General features: G+C 32.0%; 1 protein-coding gene across 2 annotated transcripts in view; it reads right to left on the reverse strand.

Annotated features, from left to right (window-relative positions):
• Positions 1 to 248: 248 nt before the first annotated feature.
• LOC145263153 (splicing factor 3B subunit 1-like) overlaps positions 249 to 23,912 on the reverse strand; it is a 144,317-nt gene continuing 120,653 nt past the window's right edge. For both annotated transcript variants that reach the window (XM_080120150.1, XM_080120151.1), the window contains 3 exons: positions 13,256 to 13,528; positions 6,321 to 6,537; positions 249 to 2,712 (listed from right to left, as the gene is read on the reverse strand). In XM_080120150.1, the coding sequence (XP_079976276.1) occupies positions 2,554 to 2,712; positions 6,321 to 6,537; positions 13,256 to 13,528 (649 nt within the window). In that variant the 3' untranslated portion in view covers positions 249 to 2,553. The remainder of the gene's footprint in view (positions 2,713 to 6,320; positions 6,538 to 13,255; positions 13,529 to 23,912) is intronic.

Genomic DNA, 23,912 nt, shown 5'->3' on the forward strand with positions numbered 1-23,912 from the left:
ATAACATTTGTTGGAAGTTCTGACTGAATAAAACAATTTTGGACTGTTGCAATGAGTGTGACAATCACGTTCAGGGTAAGTGAACGAATACATGCATGCTGCTATTCGACATTGCCGCAAATATAGCTTTGGATACTTCAGAAAGGATCACGTTTGCAAAAATATCGATAAATATATTTAAAAAAAAAAAATAACACATGTAAAAAAAAATAATACAGAATAAAAAACAACAAAATTGTAAGCTCATAAAGAGTTTTTTAATTTTTATTTATTTAAAAATGTTTTCCAAATGAGACAATTGATAGACTTGAGAAATCAACCAACAATTATGGATCAAATCAAATATTTCCAATGTAACCAATTCCTGATTCAAAAAGAATGTTGAAGAAAGCATGTATGAAGAATTGGAGAAGGGTAAAGCTATGAAGAGGAAAGTGGAAACGGTTAAACTTAAACTTTAAAATAAGCCCTTTTTAATTTAAAAAAAGCAAAACCCAAAATATTTCAATTCAAAGGCTGTGTGTATGTGTGTGGTTTTCTCAGTCGATCTTAGAGTATGGGTTGTCACTATTTAAATGACCTTGATGAATTTGATATTTTAAGTAATTAATAACTTCAACAAAGTAAGAGAAATGAGACAACTAATTTGACACAAGAAGAAAAAAGTTTTAATGTGTGCAATGGGAAAAACACAGAAACTTTCATTTAACAAAGTCAGTTATTTCCCCCAATCCCCTTCCGCTATTTTGATGCACATCTTAATACATCAGCTGCAACAGTAGATGCCTTTATTTACATGCAGAATGGAATATTGGCAGACATTTTTTTCTTTTTGAAAAAAAAAAAAAAAAAAAGTGCACAAGCTAAAAACTATGAAAAATGGAGGAGCAGGCAGCATATTTTATATCAGATAAAAAAGTGAAACAAAAATGGTCCAAAAGTTGTTGGCAGGAAATGGGGTCAAATGTTTCAACCTACAAGAATGTGTGTGTGTAGAGTGGGTGGGTGTGAAGAGATGGGTATGATCAAAGTTGATTGAATGGAAAGCAAGGGGAATAGAACAGAGAAGATATGTACAAAGCCACCACAGTAAAAAGAAAAATGTTTTGCTTTTTTTTAAATAATTTTTATAATTTCAACTCTGCTTTATTTGTATTTCATTTCCAAATTCAAATTTTCCCATTTTTTTGTTTTTGTTTTTCATTTTCCTCAAAATAAAGAGAATGAAAAGTTGACTTTGCTAAAAAATATATTTTTTTAAAGACAATATTTTAGTTTCCATTTTTGAAGACGCTCACTCAGAACAGAGGAGACAATTCTAAAAGTTCTTATAAAAATTTAAATTTTGTAAAAAAAAAAAAATATACAAGTCAGAAACTTTCCAACTGTTCCAAACTTATTTAAAATTTTAATAATTACTTTTTATTTATCATGAAATTTTAATTTTGTAAAGACAAAGTTTTTTTTAAGTCATATTTTCGAGATAATGATCACTCATTCATTTCAGCAAAAATACAAAATATTTTGTTTCAAAATCTTGATTATTTTATACAACCTAAAAAATGTATTTTAATTCAATATTCAGATAATTAACGGTTTATTCTGTGTTATGTTAATTTAGTGTATTTGTTTTGCTTTTACTAAAAAGTTATGTGAAACTAACATTTTCGGAGAAGTTTTTGAATTGTCTCCTCCTGTTTTAAGTGAAAATGTTCAAAATTAAAAACAAAATTTTCATCAAAAACTGAAATGCACTTTTCTACTAAATCATGATGATCAAACTTGACTAAATTTTAGAATAGTTTTACACTTTGGTAGTAAAACAGTATTTCAAAGAAAACGTGCACTGGAAAAAGAAAAATTTTATGATATTGTTTAATTGATGATGGTCGGTCACTTTAATATGAAAAGTTTCTTTTTTTTTTTTTTGTAAATGAAGTCAGACTTATCATTGTCCTGCTCAACAAATAACCAGATTCTTTCAGAATATAGAAACCAAATTTAATTGGAAGAGTTAAAAAGCAAAAAGAAAACTAAAAAGAAATACAAGCATTTCTCTTTGTGAAAAAAAAGGGGGGGGGGTCTAGTATCAGGAAAAAAAAGCCAAGAGGCTTCCCTTGATAAACTTGACAGCCTTAATGAAAAATAAAAGTACTATTGAATCGTGAGAAAATTGAAAAGTTATGACTGTAACAGGGAATACTAATCCGTCCCACTCCCTTTCATGGTTTTTAATGTCAATAATTTGTTCTTTTTTTGTTTTTCTTTAAAAAAAAAAAAAAAAAATGCTGTTTCTAATCAATCATGTGATGATACAAGGTTAATTGACAAACTGACAATCCGCCCCCAAAAAACATAAATTGAAATTTATGAAAAAGATTCTTCACTGTTGCAGCTGCAGTCAGTGTGGAACAATAGTTCCTTTTTCTGTTATCTTTATTTTGGCAGGACGAGATACATATATATGTATATAGATACATGTGTGTGTGTGTGTGTGTGTATAGACACGAGAGAAAGAGATTTGTCACCCAAAGGATGCGGGAGAGGGTATGATCATAACATGTAGTCAAGTTCATAGCGGATGTATTGATTCTTGACATCGTTTGGAATCCGTGGGTAGGCCGGAATCATGCTGTCCTGGGCTCCGATGTACACAGTATTGTACACTTTCCAATAAACATCTCGTACTTTCCGGGCAGGATGGAAAAGACCCTGTAAAAAGAATGGAGAAAAATAAATCAAAGTGAAAGTTTTCTTTATTGCATCTCATATAAAGAAGAAACTTTTTATATAGAAAGATTTTTATTCGACGATGGTCAAAAATTCTGTTAAAGTTGAGAAATACTGAAAAGTTTGAATTTTGTTTGTTGACTTCATTTTTGGGTGATTTGATGCCGAATCCAAATATTGTTTTTTAAAGATTAACTAGCTACGCTTTTTTTTTTAAAAAATAAATTTTATTTCTGTTAGCTCTAAAATGAAACCCCTTGATCAAACTAACACTTGATTTCATTAGGAGTAAAATTTATATGCAACAGATATTTTCAAGGATAGAGATGTTAATTTTGCTGTGAAAACAATCGAGATGGGGGTTAAGATTAGAGTCAAATAACTTTTGCTTCATAAAACGATTTCTTCTCTTTATTTCCACATGTTGAGTTTGTCATTCTCTTAATTTTTATTTTATTAGTTGAAACTGATTGGAGTTTAGGAAAAAGTTGTTTCAGCTTTTCATATAATCTCTGGTTTATCAGCATATTTTAGGTTCAAAGTTCTCAAAAATCAAGGAGTCCCTTTTCTCGATGAGATACGTCGATATTCGAATATTCCATTAAAGTTTTCCTTCACATATCAAACACAAAATTAGTTATGAATATTAACTTTCCTCTCACATATTGACCAGTTTACTACGTTATAGTATATCTTCCTTGTGGTCTCTGGGTCTTATTGGATTCCAGAACAAGAATTCATCTAGTCTGGTGGAGTATCCAGCTTTGTGCTGTTGCTATAGCAACATTATTTGGAGAAGGTGAAGCATTCCTCATAAAAGCCAGCATGTAGTTTTGTTGAGTATGCCTTATTTGGTTTTAAATACTATTTTGTTATTTTAAAGGGAAATACCAGGTTGCCTCACACACTAGAGGACAGTGTCTAGTAAGCATTCAAGTTATTGTTTTTTTTAATTTTTTTTATTTTGTTCTAGCTGGGGATGAGGCATGCACCTGCTATCTCTTGCATTCCAACAGAGATTTTTTAAAGCTGTCCCTGTAACTACAATTGTTTGAATCTCTCTTGCACTTGGTTCACCAGGTATATTTGTCAGATAGTTTTTTGAAATTCTTTTTCATGAGTTTGGTTGCTTCTATAATTATTGGAATGACAAAGATCTTAAAATTCCAGTTTCTTTTCATATTGTATATAAGACGGTATTTCATTATCTTTTCATATTGTATATAAGACGGTATTTCATTATCTTTTCATATTGTATATAACACGGTATTTCATTATCTTTTCATATTGTATATAAGACGGTATTTCATTATCTTTTCATATTGTATATAAGACGGTATTTCATTATCTTTTCATATTGTATATAAGACAGTATTTCATTATCTTTTCATATTGTATATAAGACGGTATTTCATTATCTTTTCATATTGTATATAAGACGGTATTTCATTATCTTTTCATATTGTATATAAGACGGTATTTCATTATCTTTTCATATTGTATATAAGACGGTATTTCATTATCTTTTCATATTGTATATAAGACGGTATTTCATTATCTTTTCATATTGTATATAAGACGGTATTTCATTATCTTTTCATATTGTATATAACACGGTATTTCATTATCTTTTCATATTGTATATAAGACGGTATTTCATTATCTTTTCATATTGTATATAAGACGGTATTTCATTATCTTTTCATATTGTATATAAGACAGTATTTCATTATCTTTTCATATTGTATATAAGACGGTATTTCATTATCTTTTCATATTGTATATAACACGGTATTTCATTATCTTTTCATATTGTATATAAGACGGTATTTCATTATCTTTTCATATTGTATATAACACGGTATTTCATTATCTTTTCATATTGTATATAAGACGGTATTTCATTATCTTTTCATATTGTATATAAGACGGTATTTCATTATCTTTTCATATTGTATATAAGACGGTATTTCATTATCTTTTCATATTGTATATAAGACAGTATTTCATTATCTTTTCATATTGTATATAAGACGGTATTTCATTATCTTTTCATATTGTATATAAGACGGTATTTCATTATCTTTTCATATTGTATATAAGACGGTATTTCATTATCTTTTCATATTGTATATAAGACGGTATTTCATTATCTTTTCATATTGTATATAAGACGGTATTTCATTATCTTTTCATATTGTATATAAGACGGTATTTCATTATCTTTTCATATTGTATATAAGACGGTATTTCATTATCTTTTCATATTGTATATAACACGGTATTTCATTATCTTTTCATATTGTATATAAGACGGTATTTCATTATCTTTTCATATTGTATATAACACGGTATTTCATTATCTTTTCATATTGTATATAAGACGGTATTTCATTATCTTTTCATATTGTATATAAGACGGTATTTCATTATCTTTTCATATTGTATATAAGACAGTATTTCATTATCTTTTCATATTGTATATAAGACGGTATTTCATTATCTTTTCATATTGTATATAACACGGTATTTCATTATCTTTTCATATTGTATATAAGACGGTATTTCATTATCTTTTCATATTGTATATAACACGGTATTTCATTATCTTTTCATATTGTATATAAGACGGTATTTCATTATCTTTTCATATTGTATATAAGACGGTATTTCATTATCTTTTCATATTGTATATAACACGGTATTTCATTATCTTTTCATATTGTATATAAGACGGTATTTCATTATCTTTTCATATTGTATATAAGACGGTATTTCATTATCTTTTCATATTGTATATAAGACAGTATTTCATTATCTTTTCATATTGTATATAAGACGGTATTTCATTATCTTTTCATATTGTATATAAGACGGTATTTCATTATCTTTTCATATTGTATATAAGACGGTATTTCATTATCTTTTCATATTGTATATAAGACGGTATTTCATTATCTTTTTATATTGTATATAAGACGGTATTTCATTATCTTTTCCCTCTCAACTCTGTTTAACCCAACATCATTGGGAGACACTAACTTCTACTGAAGTTGCTTCTTTCTTCTTCTTGTCCCGTATCATGATGCCAGATGGCATCTTAAGAATGGGCCTGGTATTAACCTCCTCTCTCCTACCACAGGAAGATGTGATACAAGTTCAAAGGGTGGAAAGAACATGTTAAGAAGTATAAACTGTAATTTAATTTAATTACTTCTTTTTTCAGCTTTCAGACAAAACTGTCATAAGAGGAAGGAAGGGCAAAGCAAGATAGAGAAAGAGAATCACACCAAATAATTCAGAGAAAAAAACAACAACGCTACAACGATTTAGCAAAAATCACCTATTTTATTTTTAAAAAAAAAAAAATGAATTTCAATAAAAAAAACAAAAACTTGCATCATTTTACTGATAAAAAAAAAGGGAGGGAATTCTGTTAAGAAGCAAAAACTTCACATTTTTAATGGACAAAAAATGTGAAAATGTGCAAAAAAAGAAAAAAGATTTCACCGATTAACAAAGTTTAGAGGTTGTAGCAAAGATTGCCTGATGGAAAAAGCTGTAGCACAAAAATTTTAGCATTTACTTACCTGTAAGGCATACTGTAAAATTCTTGCAGATCCCAGTCCGACCCGTAAACCTTCGATAGCTCCCATGAATGCTTGTACGACATGAGGTGATGTTTCAAATATATTTGGCCATACGTAATTCATGAGGTGATTAAGTGCATCTTCGCAACCAAAACCGTAAACACCCAACGACAAATGTTGAATTGCTGACATGGCAGTTTGACGATGGACAAGATCTCTGAAAGAAGGAAAACAAAAATACACAATGATTCCAAATAAAAATGATTTAGAACATGGGATAGCATTACTTTGAACATGTAAATAACCAGGAATTAATATTTTTGGTGGATTTGGAAGAAACAAGGCCGATAGCCATTAGTCGCATGAATGTAGGATTGACATGAAATTCTTAAAGATAAACTAAAATGGCTGAAAAATGGGCTGAAATGACTTAAATAAAAAGTAAATGACTTAGAATGACTTTAATGAACTTAAGGATGAATTGAATGATCTTAAGAATGACTTGAATGCTTAAAAAATAACTGGAATCCTTCAAAAACAACTTGAATGATCTGGAGAATGACTTGAATGGCTTTGAGACTGACTGGTTGTAAAGTGAGTGATCATTTTACATTAAATTAATACAGAAAAGTGATCCCCCACTTTATATCACTAAAATTATTTGATTTAGGGAATTTGAAACATTATTTTCGTATTCAGGAAACCCAAAAACCAATAAATAGTGGTATAATAAACATAAAAAGAAATAAAAAGTACATGTGTTATGGAGTGACATATAGAGTTGCTTGCACACGACTAAAAAAACTATTCTGTTGTATGCATTTTAAAAAAACTATTCTGTTGTATGCATTTAAAAAAAACTATTCTGTTGTATGCATTTAAAAAAAACTATTCTGTTGTATGCATTTAAAAAAAACTATTCTGTTGTATGCATTTTAAAAAAACTATTCTGTTGTATGCATTTTAAAAAAACTATTCTGTTGTATGCATTTTAAAAAAACTATTCTGTTGTATGCATTTCAAAAAAAACTATTCTGTTGTATGCATTTAAAAAAACTATTCTGTTGTATGCATTTTAAAAAACTATTTTGTTGTATGCATTTTAAAAAAACTATTCTGTTGTATGCATTTTAAAAAAACATTCTGTTGTATGCATTTTAAAAAACTATTCTGTTGTATGCATTTAAAAAAAAAACTATTCTGTTGTATGCATTTAAAAAAAACTATTCTGTTGTATGCATTTAAAAAAAACTATTCTGTTGTATGCATTTAAAAAAAACTATTCTGTTGTATGCATTTAAAAAAAACTATTCTGTTGTATGCATTTAAAAAAAACTATTCTGTTGTATGCATTTAAAAAAAAACTATTCTGTTGTATACATTTTAAAAAACTATTCTGTTGTATGCATTTTAAAAAAACTATTCTGTTGTATGCATTTTAAACAAACTATTCTGTTGTATGCATTTTAAACAAACTATTCTGTTGTATGCATTTAAAAAAAAACTATTCTGTTGTATGCATTTAAAAAAAAACTATTCTCCGTTGGTCGGTCGGTCCGTAACACATTTACTTATTAATTACAAACAAGTGCAGCATCGGTTAAGAACAGATACTATATTTTGATCTTAGCCATGTGGCCAAGGAAAAGTTACATTTTGGACAAGTTTCAGAAAAGTCTAATGGATAGGTAAAAATTTATGGGGCAAAAAGTGTCATTATTTGCAATTTTGGTACATTTTTGACCCCTTATGAGCCCCTTGGAATGCTGAATACCAGTGACAATGGACAAACTATGCAGTTTTACACTGTAACACATGTATATTTGAATTCAGCACCATGGGAGAGCACTATATAGATATACATATCAAGTTTTTTTATTGAGAAATATAAAAAAAGGGCATTTTTAGCACTAAAAGTCCCCGGGGTACGCAAAGCAGAATTTTGCTAGGGTCACTCATACTGAATTTATATTAAGAACAATGCCCTGCGCATTTTGGACAAGTTTCAGAAAAATCTAATGGATGGGTCAAATGTTACAGGACAAAAAGTGTCATTTTTGGCCATTTTTGACTCCTTTTGAGCCCCTGCGGGCAAAACAGAATTGTTGAAAAAAAAAAAAAAAAAAAAAAATTTTTTTTACTATTCACATTTATATATTAAAATATAATTTGTGACAAAATTTCAGGAAAAACTAATGGGCGGTTATCTGTCAATCATCCGGATTAACGGACAGACGGACCCATTGAAAACATAGGTCCCTCTCTGATAAATCGGAGGACAAAAATGTTACTCCATACCCCTTACTTAAAAAAAAAAAAATATATATATATGAATGTGTTTACAGACCGACCGATGGAGTGATTTGCATGCGACTAAAAATGCCTTAGCATGGAAGGGTTTCCCCTTCCATTGCCAAGGAAAAGTTACAAACATAAGTACAGCATCTATTAAGGACAGATAGTACACTTTGATCTTAACTATGTGGCCAAGGAAAAGTTACAAACATAAGTACAGCATGTAAAAACAGATACTACACTTTGATCTTGACCAAAAGGCCAAAAAAAAGGGTATTTATTTGCTCCCTCACTGAGCAAATTAGGCACAAGGCCGATTTTTAATGTGAGGAATGAAGGGGAAATAGGGACAAACTCACCGGGGAGTAGAGGAGTTGGATAGTGACAATTGGTATGAAGGGTTGCCCCTACATTGACCAAGGTCTTATATGTGGGGTTTGTATTTATTTGCTTCCCAACTGAGCAAATTAGGCACAAGGCCGTTTTTTAATGTGGAGAGAGAGGGAGAGGGGAGGAAAAAGGGGACCAGCTCCCGATGGGTGGGAAATGGGAGCTGGATAGTGACAATTGGTATGAAGGGTTGCCCCTACATTGACCAAGGTCTGATATGTGGGGTTGGTATTTATTTGCTCCCCCACTGAGCAAATTAGGCACAAGGCCGATTTTTAATGTGAAGAGTGAAGGGGAAATGGGGACCAACTCTCCGGGGAGTAGGGGAGCTGGATAGTGACAATTGGTATGAAGGGTTGCCCCATCATTGACCAAGGTCTTATATGTGGGGTTGCTGCTCCCACATATGGTCTTTGCTTACAGTATCTGCCGGAACAGATACTACACTTTGATCTTGATATTTAATTTATTTTGTTTAAAAAAAAAATTACAATTAAAAAAATTCCAATATAAAATTAACAAATTTAAAAAAGTAAAATCTCCAAAAGACAAAACAAATTTAGACACAAGGCCCTATAAGATCTGGGGAAGGGAGTGTTGCAGGGTCTTTGTAACTAAAGTAAAAATTGGAGTCTTTGGCGACTTTACTCTTGACTGGCAACATTTACCACAATACCTCATTCACTCTGTGGACTCTAAACTAACTAATGAAAACCCCAGCGTTTTTGCAAAAAGGATATATATATATACAATTTCTGTATGTGTGTGTATGTGTGTGTGTGTGCATTTTTTTTTTTTTTTTTTTAAAGGCCAAGAAAAGCTTAAAAAGCTAAGAACAGCATCTATTAAGAACAGACCTTTGATCTTAACCAAAAAAGCCAAGCACAAAAGTGTTACGGACAGACCGACCGACAGACTTATAGAGTCGCTTGCACGCGACTAAAAACAAATACCAGGATAAAGGTATTCAAGAGTGATAACTAATGAATTTAAAGAGGTTATTAAGAGTGCTCAATAAAAGAAGAGCAAGATATATTTTTATTAATATAAACAAATTTACATGGTTGCAACACTGGATATGCTAATTTTTCAGACAAATAGTTGGTTAAAACCAGAAGTCCTCATCAGGCGACTTAATAGATGGTTGCTTTCCACAGAAAAAAACAGTCCTCAAAGGTTAGATAATCTACATAAAATCTAAAAGTGTATTCTTATGTAAAATTCACTTGATAATGAAAGTGTTTCTGAATCTCCAAGGATGTAACTACCCTAAAACTTTAAAGATATTCTATTTTTATAAAATAAGTATACTCATATGTATAAAATTTTTTGAGGAAGACAATCTAAGTGATAATGAATTTCTACATACCTCTTCCCACCTCTAAGTGGCAGAATCCTTTCCTTTAAAACATTCAAATACATACATATATCTAATTTTAATAAAATTTAAACCAAGTGTATAATTCAATGAGTTTTCTAACATTTCTGCTTCTTCTGACAAGATCAGGGAGAGAAACGAAAAGACGGGCAGTGAAAACAGAGTTATATGCTGTTATTTTATTTGTTTCTTCTCCAGGATACAAGGTCAAGTGTAGGTTTGATGAAACTATTTCTGTGGAATGAACTAGATTCGAACTTAGCACATCCAGGTTTGCAATCTGTATTGTTAGCATAGTGAAAAAGTACATGACAATTAGCCTTATTTAATCCCAAACAATGGCGGGCCATTTATGGACATTTGTGAAAAAGTACATTTTTTTGTGTGTGAGGGGATGGATTTGATTGACATTTCAGCCATCATTAGGTGGCAACACACCATTTTTTCATGGGGTCAACATTACTTGCTTCATTAATCCTAACATATTTGTTGAAGATATTCACTAGTTATTTGACCGATTTGAGAACAAAAAAAAAAAACTTTATAAAATAGATGGTAGATGTCCAGAATTTTTTGATTAAAAGGCAAAAAAATACAGAAAAATGTTTATGATTGAATAAAAGGATCATATTCCAAAAATCACGTAAATTGATCAAGTAGTTTAATTTTAAAACGAAAATCATTTTTAAACAATTTTGAGCGATTGAGAAATTATAGGCATTACAAGGTTGATTTCGCAATTTTGAATTATTATAGAGTTATCTGCCATTGTTTCTTCAAAATGGCAATGTGAGAGTGTTTTCTTGCTTACTCATAAAATTTATTTTCTTAGTTAAAAATAAAATTACTTGATCAATTTATGTGATTTTTGGAATATGACATTTTTGTTCTGTCATAGATACGTACAACATACAGATATTTTTTATTTTTGTTTTTTTAATATTAAAGGAATTCTGAACAAGAACGAAATAGATTTCCTAAAAATTGCATGGAGTGGAGAAGGGGATTAAGGGTTAGTGTAAATAAACATTCATTAAAACTTTTGTCAGATTTTGAAGGGAAGGAGGGGCAGTAATAAGTCTAATTTTAGATCTTTTTAGGGGAGCAAATTTGGGGAAGCATTTTCTAGTCATTCTTGCCAAACTTTCTGCGGTAAACAATACCTAATCTGTTAAGTCATAATTTTTAGTCAATTTTGAGCAAATACAAATGAAAGGAATTTTTCAATTGTAGAAAAGCATGCCAACATTTTGAGAAGCATTTTATTTCTCTAGAAGAATTGAACAAACTAGAGTTATCCTGAAATATCCAGCTCAGTCTGTTCTTTGCATTCATAGTCATAACTTCTTGTAAAACGAATGTGTGAAATCGTGTTCCTCTTCTCGACAACAATCGCTGACCCCCAACGTTATGTGCCGTGGTTTCCTTCATATTCTTTTCTCATTCTGGTAGTGTCATTATCGTTCATCATTGGCAACTGTCGAGGGTGAGAACCGATTCACAAGTATGCCAAATAAATAAAAAGAACTCACTAGAAAAAGCACAGATTCCAACACATTCTGCAGATATCTGTTGCGCTTTGTGTGTGTGTAAACTCTATTGACCCTCTACACGCTAACATCCACATCTTAGTTTTCTGTCAAGGCCATGTTTGGCAATCGATCGATCAATTCACCTCCTCATCTGGACCTCATAAAGCCCTCCCAATCCCCAACCTGATGTCAACTATTCACCAGTATTAATGGTTGCAAACTTAAGACTGTTTGCAAAACTCATTCCCAATCCTAAAACTGTCCATAAACTTAAACATATTGATTGCTATGTCCGATCTTTTGTCCCAGTTACCACTGCACCTTAATTAACCATCCCAATTTTTTTTTTATTTCTTACTGTTTTGAGGTGGTGAGGAGGATATCGATAGTATCACAAAGGAATCAATTTAAAAAATTTTTTTTTTATCTGATTTAAAAAAAACAAAACAGTTCTTGATATTAATCCGAAAGGACATACTAAAACATTATGAATCTATATTTTAGATTAAAATCCTCATCACAATTGACATCTATACGAGTTTTTAGACTGTTCTGACCTTGGTCATCCATATTATTGTGATTATAAAGACGAGTACTTATCAAATTCAAGATGACTGCAATACTTTGCATGTTGGGCAGCCATTTAGAATACAGACAAGGTGCATGCTCAGAGTAGGTGTTGGTTTTTAAAAACATGATGCAGACAGAAATGTCTGGTGGAAGTGAGCAAACGAGATTTGTACAGCTGGGAAGCTTCAGTAATTTTGTTAACGTTCCTCTTGAATTTTAGATCATTGTTAAGACCTTATGCTGCTAGAAACAATTTTTACGTTTCTTACAGGTTCATTTATAACGTTTTCCTTTATATTTAAATTTGATTGTTTTTTTTTAGTAGGTAAATGAGAAACAGTCAACTTGATGGCTTTTGGTTCTGAAATTGGAAATTGACAAGCAGTATTTATTAAAAAACTGTTACCCATTATTTTTTAGATTGAATGTTTTTTTTTTTATTCTCGCCATTTTTTTTTTTATTAACACATTAGAAAATAAAACTTATTTTAATAATCTTAATGTTTTCTTTTTTGTTTGAAAAAATATTTTAATTTATATTTAAAATATTTTCTAAAAATACTTTATTCCACCAAAATCTAAGCAATAAAAAACGTGGAATTTTTGATAAATGCCACTTGTTAATTTTCAATTTCTGAATCGCAAACCGTTATCAAGTAGACGGTTTCCTTCTCACCATTTTTGTTTACATAAGAAATGGGCTGAATGAGAAAAGTAGAAGCGATAAAAGAAAGAGCAGGAGTGAGGGTTAGGGTGAAAATAAAGCTTACCTATCCATTAAGGCATCTTCAAGCAAAGATGTTACAGCATAGATGTAATCTTTGGCCATTTCTCCGATGTACTGGAACATGAATGAAAGCGATTTCAGTACGCCAATCTGTACATTCAGTTCGGGAACTCTGTATTCATTCATCAGGGCTGGCAGTACTGTGAATGGTGAACATGTTTCAGCTACAATTGCAATGGCTACTGTCGTACAAACTCGATTCTGTCGTTCCTGTACTTTCAAGTTGTTTAATAACGTAGCCAATACATCATGTGGTCTGAAGAAAAAAAAAGTGATCATTTTTACAAAAATTATTTTGTAGCTGCAATATGAAAAGTTGAGAAACGATATATATATCTGCACATTTAATTAAAATATTCTATGCTTTGTGTTATAAGAGAAAATAAAGGGAAATAACTCTAAAAGAATAACGTCTTCCTTGGCAAACAGGATAGACAGACTAAAGCAAGATGGCAGATGCAGATTAAAATGATATCGTTCTTATGAAGTTATTTCTATTGTTAATAATTTTCATGTGCATACAAAATGGTGGCGAGATGAGAAAATTGAGGATTTAAGAACATTTTCATGGACCACATGGCGTCTTCAAAAAAAATAAAATAAAACATTTTTTTTCTCTTTCCTGGAAGTATTTTTTTGTGCATAAACAAGAAAAAAAAAGTTCTCATCTAGTTGACTTCCCTTTTCTAATTTTGTTTTTTTCTCATTCAATACATCTATTTCAAATTCGTAGTAGTGGGCCAGCTTCAATGGACATAAACAATGTTTCTTTTCTTTCTTTTTTTTTACCTCATACTAAATTATTGCACAATAAAAATAATTAAATTAAAACAAAAATGTTTCATTTCGAATTATTTAATCATGTAAAAATTACATTTTTTACTTGATTACTAGATTTTAAAATTATTCTAGCAAATTTGACGGTTCTGATAGACCTTTGTATGGAATTTTTACTTGATTAAATAAATCAAAAGAAGAAAAATTAATTTAACTTGAAAATACTATAAAAAAAAATAGCACAGTAACATATCAATGGTTCTCATTTTTCTTATTTCAAATTATTTAATCAAGTAAAAATTCCATGAGAATTTTCAATTATTCAGACAATTAAGCACATGGCAACCCCAAGGGGTGTTTCAACAATAAGATCCTTATTGGACGTTTTCTTACCAGAACTGTACAAGTTACGAGGGCTTCTTAATAATCTTTTACAAAAAGATACTAAATGGAAATGGTCAAGCAAATGCAAAGAATCATTCGAGAAAATTAAATCCCCTCTTCATTCTGACGTATTGCTGACACACTAGGATCCATCATTATTTTTGTGGTGACTGATGCTTTAAGTAGACAGACTTTGGAATCAGAGCAGTAATATCACATTTTTCCGAATGGAAACAAAAAAACTGTTGCACAGGCATGAAAATCATTGACACTGAATGAAAACATAGTCAAATCGATAGAGGCTCTAGCAATTATCTACGCTGTGAAGAAATTTCATAAAATGCTTTATAGCCATCATTTTATTTTGATTACAGGCCACAAGTCCCTAACATCCCTAGTATTTTTGGTTCCAAGAAAGGAATTTCAGTCGATACAGCAAACCGCTTACAAAGATGAGCAACTATAATTTTAAATTATAACTTTGACATAAAATACCAATTATGCAGATGCGTTATCCAGACTCATCTGTTCCCATCCAAAAGCAGAAGAAGACACCATTATCACTGCTATACTTGTGTAACCTGAAATTGTCTCTGAACTTGTTTCCACAGTGAGATTACTACATGTCACTTCAAAAATGATCCAGGAGCTTACAGCCACAGATCCATTATTACAGAAAATTCTACATTTTCAATTCACAGATTGGCCAAAAACATGCACTGACCAGCAACATCAACATTTTTTTCAGCGACGGTCTTCATCTGAAATCAATGGAACTCTCCTTTTTACTGAACGTGTCGTCTCATTCAAATCCCAGTACGAAGTTCTCAAGCAATTTTATTATGGACATCAGGGAATTAATCAGATGAAAGCCTTGGCACATGGCTATGTGTATTGGCCAAGCATAAACAAGCAGTTAGAGGAACTTGTAAAGAGTTGTACCAAATGCCAACTGATTGCAAAGTCTCCTTGGAAAACAATATTGCATTCATGACCTACCACAGAGATTCCTTTGTCATAACTATATGTTGATTTTGCAGGACCAATAAATGGTCAACATCATCTAATATTAGTTAATGCTTACAGTAAGTGGGCAGGAGTCTTTCAGATGAACCATACTATCTTGAAGGAAACTTAAGAAAGTACAAGACATTTTTAGCAAGTTGGGCATTTCTGAAATCTTTGTTTGTGATAATGGTACCAGCAGAATTTTCCGACTTCTGTAAACAGTATTCCGCACCTCAGATGTCGACTCTTCCATCCACAATCAAACAAACAAGCTGAATGGGTTGTCAATACATTTAAAAAAGGTCTTGAAGTTAAAAAGGGATGGAACTACACAAGAGATCATAGAGATATTTCCAAGTAGTTGCAGACCTATCCCAAATCATCCAAATAGAAAGTCCTCTGCTGAAGCACTACTGAACAGAAAAATATGTTTGCTAAAGAATACTATTCATCTATCATGAAATAAATTTTACAAGAGAATCAAAATGATGGAAAACCAGTTTAATCACTATCATGAAGAAAGGTCACATGAATTCCAACCTGAACAACCTGTATTGGCAAAAGACTACCATAATGGTAAAAATTTTTTTTTTAAAATAGACACACGGTCACATAGTATGGTCATTTTGGTAATGTAATCTATGATGTATAATTGTCTATTTGAGTCAGACATGCTAATCAGCTTCATCACTCAAAGAGACAATCAAATGATACAATCATTCCCTTAAATGTTTTACTGGACACATTTGAAATATGCTAAAGTATTCAAGCATCATGCAGTAACAAAACAAGTCCCATAAGAATGTTCCAACCAGAAAGATGCAAGGAAGTTGCAAACCAACTTCAACCCTACAAGTATATCCACATCAAACATTCTATAAGCATCATATTTCAAAGGGTGGGGAGATGCTATAAGAGGAAATAATTCTAAAAGAATAAGGTTGTTTTCCCTGGCAGACAGTACAGAGTAAAACAAGATGGTAGACACAGATTAAAACAATCATTTTTATAAAATTATTGTTTCTATCGTTAAATAATTTTCATGCTCATACAAAGCATTCTTGCTATTTCTCATAACTAGCAACAAATGACATAATATTCAAAAACACAACACTTTGATTTGTCTGTTTTACAGTAAATTAAATCTTTTTTTTTTTTTTTTGCTTATTTAATGGTGAAACTAAAGCTCATCATCATTGGTTTAATGTTTGTTTTATATGCTGGCATGTATTAAATGGCTTTTAGAAATAAACTTCCAAACAGCCTATCTCAAATCCATCCTTATTACTTTTTCCATAGCCTCTCCCTGACAACTGACACTGCTACATCTACTAATTCAACAATACTCCTTCATTATTTTAACATGGCTATCAACAAAGTTTCCTTATCCGTTCACATCTCCCTATACAGTCCAGATTTAACCTTCCTTTGAGGTTATTAGATCTAAGCCTACCTTTAAGAATCACATTACACATTTATTGTATTATTCTTATAATATTTCTATCCATGCAACACATATCCTCAACTTTCACTTGCCAAGTTTCATTTGCATACATTATAACACTGCGCATATATGCCTGATATTTTCTTCCCTTGGTTGACAATGATTATGTTCTGCTGGTTAACAATGACAGAAATTCTTGGAAATGGCTGCCTCCAATCCTACTTGTAATCACACTTGCACCAGTTCCTATTTGTGTTTAAGATATTGAGAACAGGTAATTTTATATTATTAATTTAACTCTTCCATTAAGTAATAAAATTCTATCCAGATCCAACCAGGGTCTGTAATTCTCAAGCAAACCTTTGGGCTTTGATAAGTGGGAACTTATTAGTAAAAATAAAATAGTTTGCTATTTTACCCATAACTAATGTTTCTGGTGCTACCAGATCAGGCTGTCTATTGGCTTCCTGAGACGAAATGCACCTACATCGATTTTCTGTTTTTGTTTTCTATTCTCTTTTGTAAAACTTAATTATTTTCTGCGAAAATTAAAACAACAACCTCCTTCCCCTCTCCTTTTCCTTCCCTACTTCCCAACCCCGTCACCCCCCCCTTTTTTTCCTGTTGGTAGGGCACTAGAATAAGCCGACTGCCCCCCTGCAGAGGGTAAAAATCCCTCAATGGGGTAACCTGTAATGCCTTAGGACGTGATCCTGGTGATTGAGCTAACCTAGACCTGGGTGCATAAAGGCACTGCAACACATTACTTCGGCCCTTACTTCGGCTAGACGGGCGATCGGAGAGGCCCGATCTGACCAATCGGCCAGTCACGCCAAGCCCTAGCACTTACACCCAAAGTACCAACTACCACAACAAAGAACGAAACTTAAAGGTGCTCTCATCTTTTTTTTTTTTTTTCCCCCCACTACAAAAAATAGGCAAACCAAGTAAGTGCTAGAAGGCGATGGCAAGGGTCAATCAATTGGAAAGTCCAGAACTCAACACTCCATCTGAACAAATGTATTTTTGAGGACATATTGAACAGAAAATATAGTGCTTGAGAACTCCTTACCAAAAGAGTATATCCTCCACGTAGCCCCGACATGGTCAAGGCGAATGGGTTTCCCCCTTACTATGCCCCAATTTTGGACTCCGAGGTGGGTAGGGAGCGTGGTTGATGAAAAATAAATCCCCAAATCCATGGCTGATAAAAACAAATGCATCCCCCTCAAAACCCTTAAAAGAAACCATTCCTCTGACCTCTCAAGCTCAGATGAAGAACAAAAATTAAAAACTACAAAAACCGTTCCAACTATAGACGAAGGAAACTTCCCACGATTCTTGGTTATTGAATTAATCGAAAATAAAAAAATTGGAAATTTATCACCTTTTCTAATAGAGAAAACATTATCCACAAAAAGTAAACCAAAAATGATCAAAAAAAACAAAAGATGGAAATCTACTAGTTGAAATAACCAATTTTGGAGATGCTCAATCTCTACTCAAAATGAAGAACTTCCATGAGTCCAAGTGCAAAGTCTTTCTCCATAAAACACTAAACACTTCAAAAGGAGTAGTTCGAAGTTATGAACTATCGCTAGCAACTGAAGAAATAAAAACCGAATTAGAAAAACAAGGAGTAATCAACCACATCCACATAAACATAAAAAGAAACAATAAAATAATAACCACCAACACATACATATTAACGTTTAACAAACCAACAATACCTAAAGAAATAAAAATTGGCTACTTAAATGTAAAAGTAGACCAATATATCCCAGCTCCATTAAGATGTTTCCATTGCCAAAAATATGGACATCATAAAGAAGCCTGTAAAGGAATAAAAATATGCAAAAAATGCGGCAACAAAGAGTCTAACCACACAGAAGAAAAATGCATAAATGAGGTGAAATGTGATAACTGCGAAGAAGATCACCCAGTCTTCTCTAAAATATGTAAAAACATATAAAAAAGAAAGAGAAATTATAGAAGTACAAAAAAAACCCACCTTTCCAGAAGCCAGAAAAATAGTTGAGACGTACATGAAAGACAACACATATGCTGAGACAACAAAAAAGACAACTAAACCATACCAACATAATGAAATACATGATCAATATAGGGAACTGATAAACAAACTGATTACATTAAATATTAAAAAATGGCCAGAATTTCAAAATAGCCTAAAAGAAAAATACTCAAATCTGGAAAACAAAATAGAAATAACAAATCCAAACAAAGAAAATAATATTCCATCCACAACAGAACCATCAAAAAACATTATCACAGAAACTAAAAAAACAACCACAAGAAATTAATAAAAACATAAGCAATGATAAAACAGCAAATAAAGAACGTTCCAAAAAAGAAGGAAACCAAACAACAGACACTCAAAATAGATTCCAAATTCTAGAAAACGAAAACACCCTAGATAAAAAAAGAAACCAAACACAAGTAATCAAGAGGGAAAAAACGAATAAGAAGCCAAAACAGCAATATCTCAAGCAAGATCCAGATCGACGTCCGAATCCAAACAAAAAAAAGAAAAAACCCAGCAAAACACTTCACCAAAGACACAAACTCCGACAAAAGATAAACCCTTCTAAAGAGATGTAAATAGAGGAAAACTAAACAACCTCATGGATAGAAATAAAACACAACAAATTATCCAATGGAATTGTCGTGGAATAAGATCTAACTATAATAAACCTCTTATACTTATCTCACTCTTCAACCCAGCCATTGTCTGCTTACAAGAAACCTTCCTACAAAACAATAACCATTTCAAAACACCAAACTATGAACAATGCAACTATTTCCATAACAGAGACCTTCGTGCTAATGGAGGTACCTCAATTCTTATAAGGAATAACATACCTCAAAGCAATTTCTCTGTCAAAACAAATCTCCAAGCAATTACAACTCAAGTCACATTACACAAAACAATCACAATCTGCTCAATATACCTCCCTCCTCATGAACCAATAAATGAAAATGAACTAGAAAATTTAATAAACCAACTACCTTCACCATTCATTCTTCTAGGAGACTTTAACTGCCACAGTACATTATGGGGATGTGAAGTCACAAACTCAAAAGGAAACAAAATCGAACAACTAATTAACAAAAATAACTTGTGCCTTCTCAATCAAAAAAATCCCACATATTTAAATCCAACAAACGGATCAACTAGTGCCATTGATCTTACCATCAAGCTTCTTGGATTATACATGGAGCACTTACGAAGAACCCTGTGGAAGTGATCACTTCCCTATTATAATCAATTACAGTAACTCCATCCAAAACCACATACCCAGGTGGAACACAAACAAAGCCAACTGGGCCGAATTTAAAGAACTTTGTTCACTAAAATTAACAGAACATCAAATCCAAACAATACTTCACGGAAGTACTCATAACAATAGCCAAAAAATGCATACCCAAAAATTCTCCCCCTGGAAAAAAAACAAACCATGGTTCAATCCAGAATGTAAAACGGCCATTAGACAGAAAGGCAGCCTTAAGAAAATTTAAAAAAACAAACCACAACGAGCAACTTAATAGAATACAAACACCAAAGAGCTAAAACTCGAAAAACAATTAAAGAATCCAAAAGATCCTGCTGGCAACAATTTGTCAACAAAATCAACATCACCACTAAACCCAAAACCATCTGGGAAATGATTAGGAAAATAACTGGAAAATATAATCCGAATCCAATCAAACACCTTCTCACAAATAAACAGAAAATAACTGATAAAAAAAAATTGCTAACACACTAGCTAACACCTTTGCCAAAAACTCATCATCAAAACACTACAATAGACAATTCCAAATACTTAAGAAACATGAAGAAAAGTACAAAATAAACTTTAACTCCAAAAACCAAGAGCCTTACAATGAAATCCTCTCACTCAATGAACTAGAAACCGCCATAAAAAAATCCCATAACTCAGCTGTAGGACCAGATGAAGTGCACTACAGCTTCCTTAAAGAAATTTCACCAGAATCATTAAAACTCCTCAAAATTTATAATAAAATATGGGAAACAAAAGATTTCCCAACTTCATGGAAACAAGCAACAATAATACCGATACTCAAATTGGGAAAAGATACATCAAACCCAGAAAACTACAAACCAATAGCTCTCACAAGCTGTCTATGCAAAACGTTTGAAACAATGATTAACTACTGTCTTATATGGTATTTAGATGACAACAAAATAATGTCTAAAATCCAGTGTGGATGCCAAAAAAAAAAAAAACGAGGATGTATAGACCACATCACTAACCTCGAAAATTACATCAGAGAAGCTTTTATCAATAAGGAACACGTAACATCTGTTTTTTTTTCAATCTTGAGAAAGCATATGAAACTACCTGGAAACACGGTATCATAAAAGATCTCCACAACATTGGACTAAGAGGCAGACTACCTGAATTCATAAAAAACTTCCTAACAGACAGATCTTTCCAAGTTCGCATAGGCTCGACTTTATCAGACCCACAAAATCAAGAAGAAGGAGTGCCCCAAGGCAGCATATTATCAACAACTATCTTTAACATAAAAATCAATAACATTATAAAAGAACTCTCTCCTGATATAAATAGCTCCTTATATGTAGATGACTGCTCAATCAGCTACAGATCTAAATACACTCACACTATTGAAAGAAAACTACAACATAACATAAATGAAATTAATAAATGGGCAACTAAAAATGGTTTCAAATTCTCTAAAACTAAAACAAAATGCATTCATTTCTGTAACCAATGCAAACTCCACCCTGACCCAACCTTACAGATTGAAGGCAAAAAATTCCATTCGTAAATAAACACAAGCACCTGGGAATCATTTTTGACAAAAAACTAAATTTCATTCCACACATCAATCACATCAAAACCAAATGTAATAAAGCATTACAACTCCTACGAGTCATCGCCCATACAGATTGGGGAGCTGATAAGAACACATTACTCAAACTATATAGAGCATTAATTAGATCAAAAATAGATTATGGTAGCTTCATATATCAATCCACCAGAAAGTCATATCTAAAAACCCTCAACACAATATGCCACTCTGGACTAAGACTAGCACTAGGAGCATTTCCAAACTCCCCTGTAGAAAGCCTGTATGCAGAAGCACATGAAACTTCTCCAATGCTTAGAAATCAAAACCTTGGTCTAAAGTACTACACAAAACTTACAGTCAACCCCATATACCCAGCACACAATAGCATTTAAATCCAAACCGTAAACACCTTTTTGACCAAAAAGAAAATGCAATCAAAACCTTTGGACTTAGAATAAAATCGATTTCCAAAGCAAATCTACCCATAACCAAAATTCACAAAACTGTCCTACTCAAAACCCCTCCCTGGAAAATCATATCCCCTAACATCGACTTAAGTTTAAGTAAATATGAAAAGAAACATACTCATCCAATAACTTATCATGATGATCTCGATAAAATCAAAGAAAAGTATCCAGACCACACACCCATCTATACAGATGGGTCTAAACAAAATAACGCAACAGCCAGTGCAGCAATACTCAATAAATCAATCAAAAAACAATCAAACCTCCCAAAAGAAACCTCAATCTTCAGTGCTGAAATACATGCTCTAATCCTAGCTCTCAAACTCGCCTCCAATAACAAAAAAAAAAAAGAAAAATTTATAATCCTTTCAGACTCCCAATCTACTCTAAAAGCGATTAAAAATAAAAAGATGTACAACCCCCTAATCGCAAAATTACTCCAAAAATTAACTGAAAAACAGTAAAAAAGAAATCATTTTCTGCTGGATACCGAGCCATTCCGGTATTAAAGGTAATGAATTAGCAGATTCAGCAACAAAAATCGCCTTAAATCTCCCAATCGATGCAAATTTTTAAATTCCATACATAGATCTAAAAAGACGTATCAACGCATATACAACAGAGAAATGGCACACCTACTGGAATAAACACCCTAACAACAAACTTCACGAAATCATGCCAAAAATCAAAAAACAAGAACAAAATACGAAATTAAACAGAAAAGAAGTCAAACTAACAAGAATAAAAATAGGCCATACTCACTTAACCCACTCATATCTCCTAAAAAAAGAAAGCCAACCCATCTGTATACCTTGTCAAACACCACACTCACAATCAAACACATATTAATTAAATGTACTAATTTTGTAACAGTAAGAAATCGATTCTACAAAGAAAACAATATTAAAGAGTTATTTGATAAAAACAATCCCCACACCATCCTCTCAGATCTTAAAAAAATTGGCCTTTATAAAAAAATTTAAAAAGAACTCTTTATACAACGGTCCTGGATATGACCTAAAACTATATCCGATGGTGAGGCCCCAGCTTGCAGGCCTTGGGGAGTGTGAAGCCACCCTTTAATTGCCATTGCTCCCCGGTCCACTCCGACCCGGAGTGGTAGTACCTGGTAGGGTCCCAACTATGGGTTAAATAGAATACGACTTAAAAAACAAATATACTCCATTAAAAAATCGTTCCTCAAAATCACTAGATTCGGCATTAAATAACCTGAAAAAGGTTGATATGCCGTCAAACAAAAACAACCAACCAACCATAACTAATGGAGGAGGGAGATTTTCCAACAGTATCAGTGCATAAACTACCACAATTAGATCTGATAAAAGTTGAACTCAACATAGACCGAAAGAGTAGCTATTGCCAGAATATTATATGTAAATCATTTGAAACAATTACAAAGTGGAATTACCAATGTACTTTTAATTTATTTCATTAAATGAAAAATCCTCTTTTAATATATTTTTGAAAATTGTAGAAATCAGGATTATAAAGACATGTTTTGGAAGGAGTCAGAGTTTTTTTTTACAAAATTTGACTTGATTATTACTGAATATCAGAAGATTTTAAAATAAGGAGTCCAAGTTAGATATTTTTGAATTCTAAAAGCCAGGCTCAGATCTTTGGTAGAAACATGATTGTGTATTTATTTACCGCACATTTATTTTAATGCAGATGTCCACAGA

Source organism: Euprymna scolopes, chromosome 38 (genome assembly GCF_053919585.1).
Source record: "Euprymna scolopes isolate OS-2025 chromosome 38, ASM5391958v1, whole genome shotgun sequence".
Lineage (NCBI taxonomy): Eukaryota > Metazoa > Mollusca > Cephalopoda > Sepiida > Sepiolidae > Euprymna > Euprymna scolopes.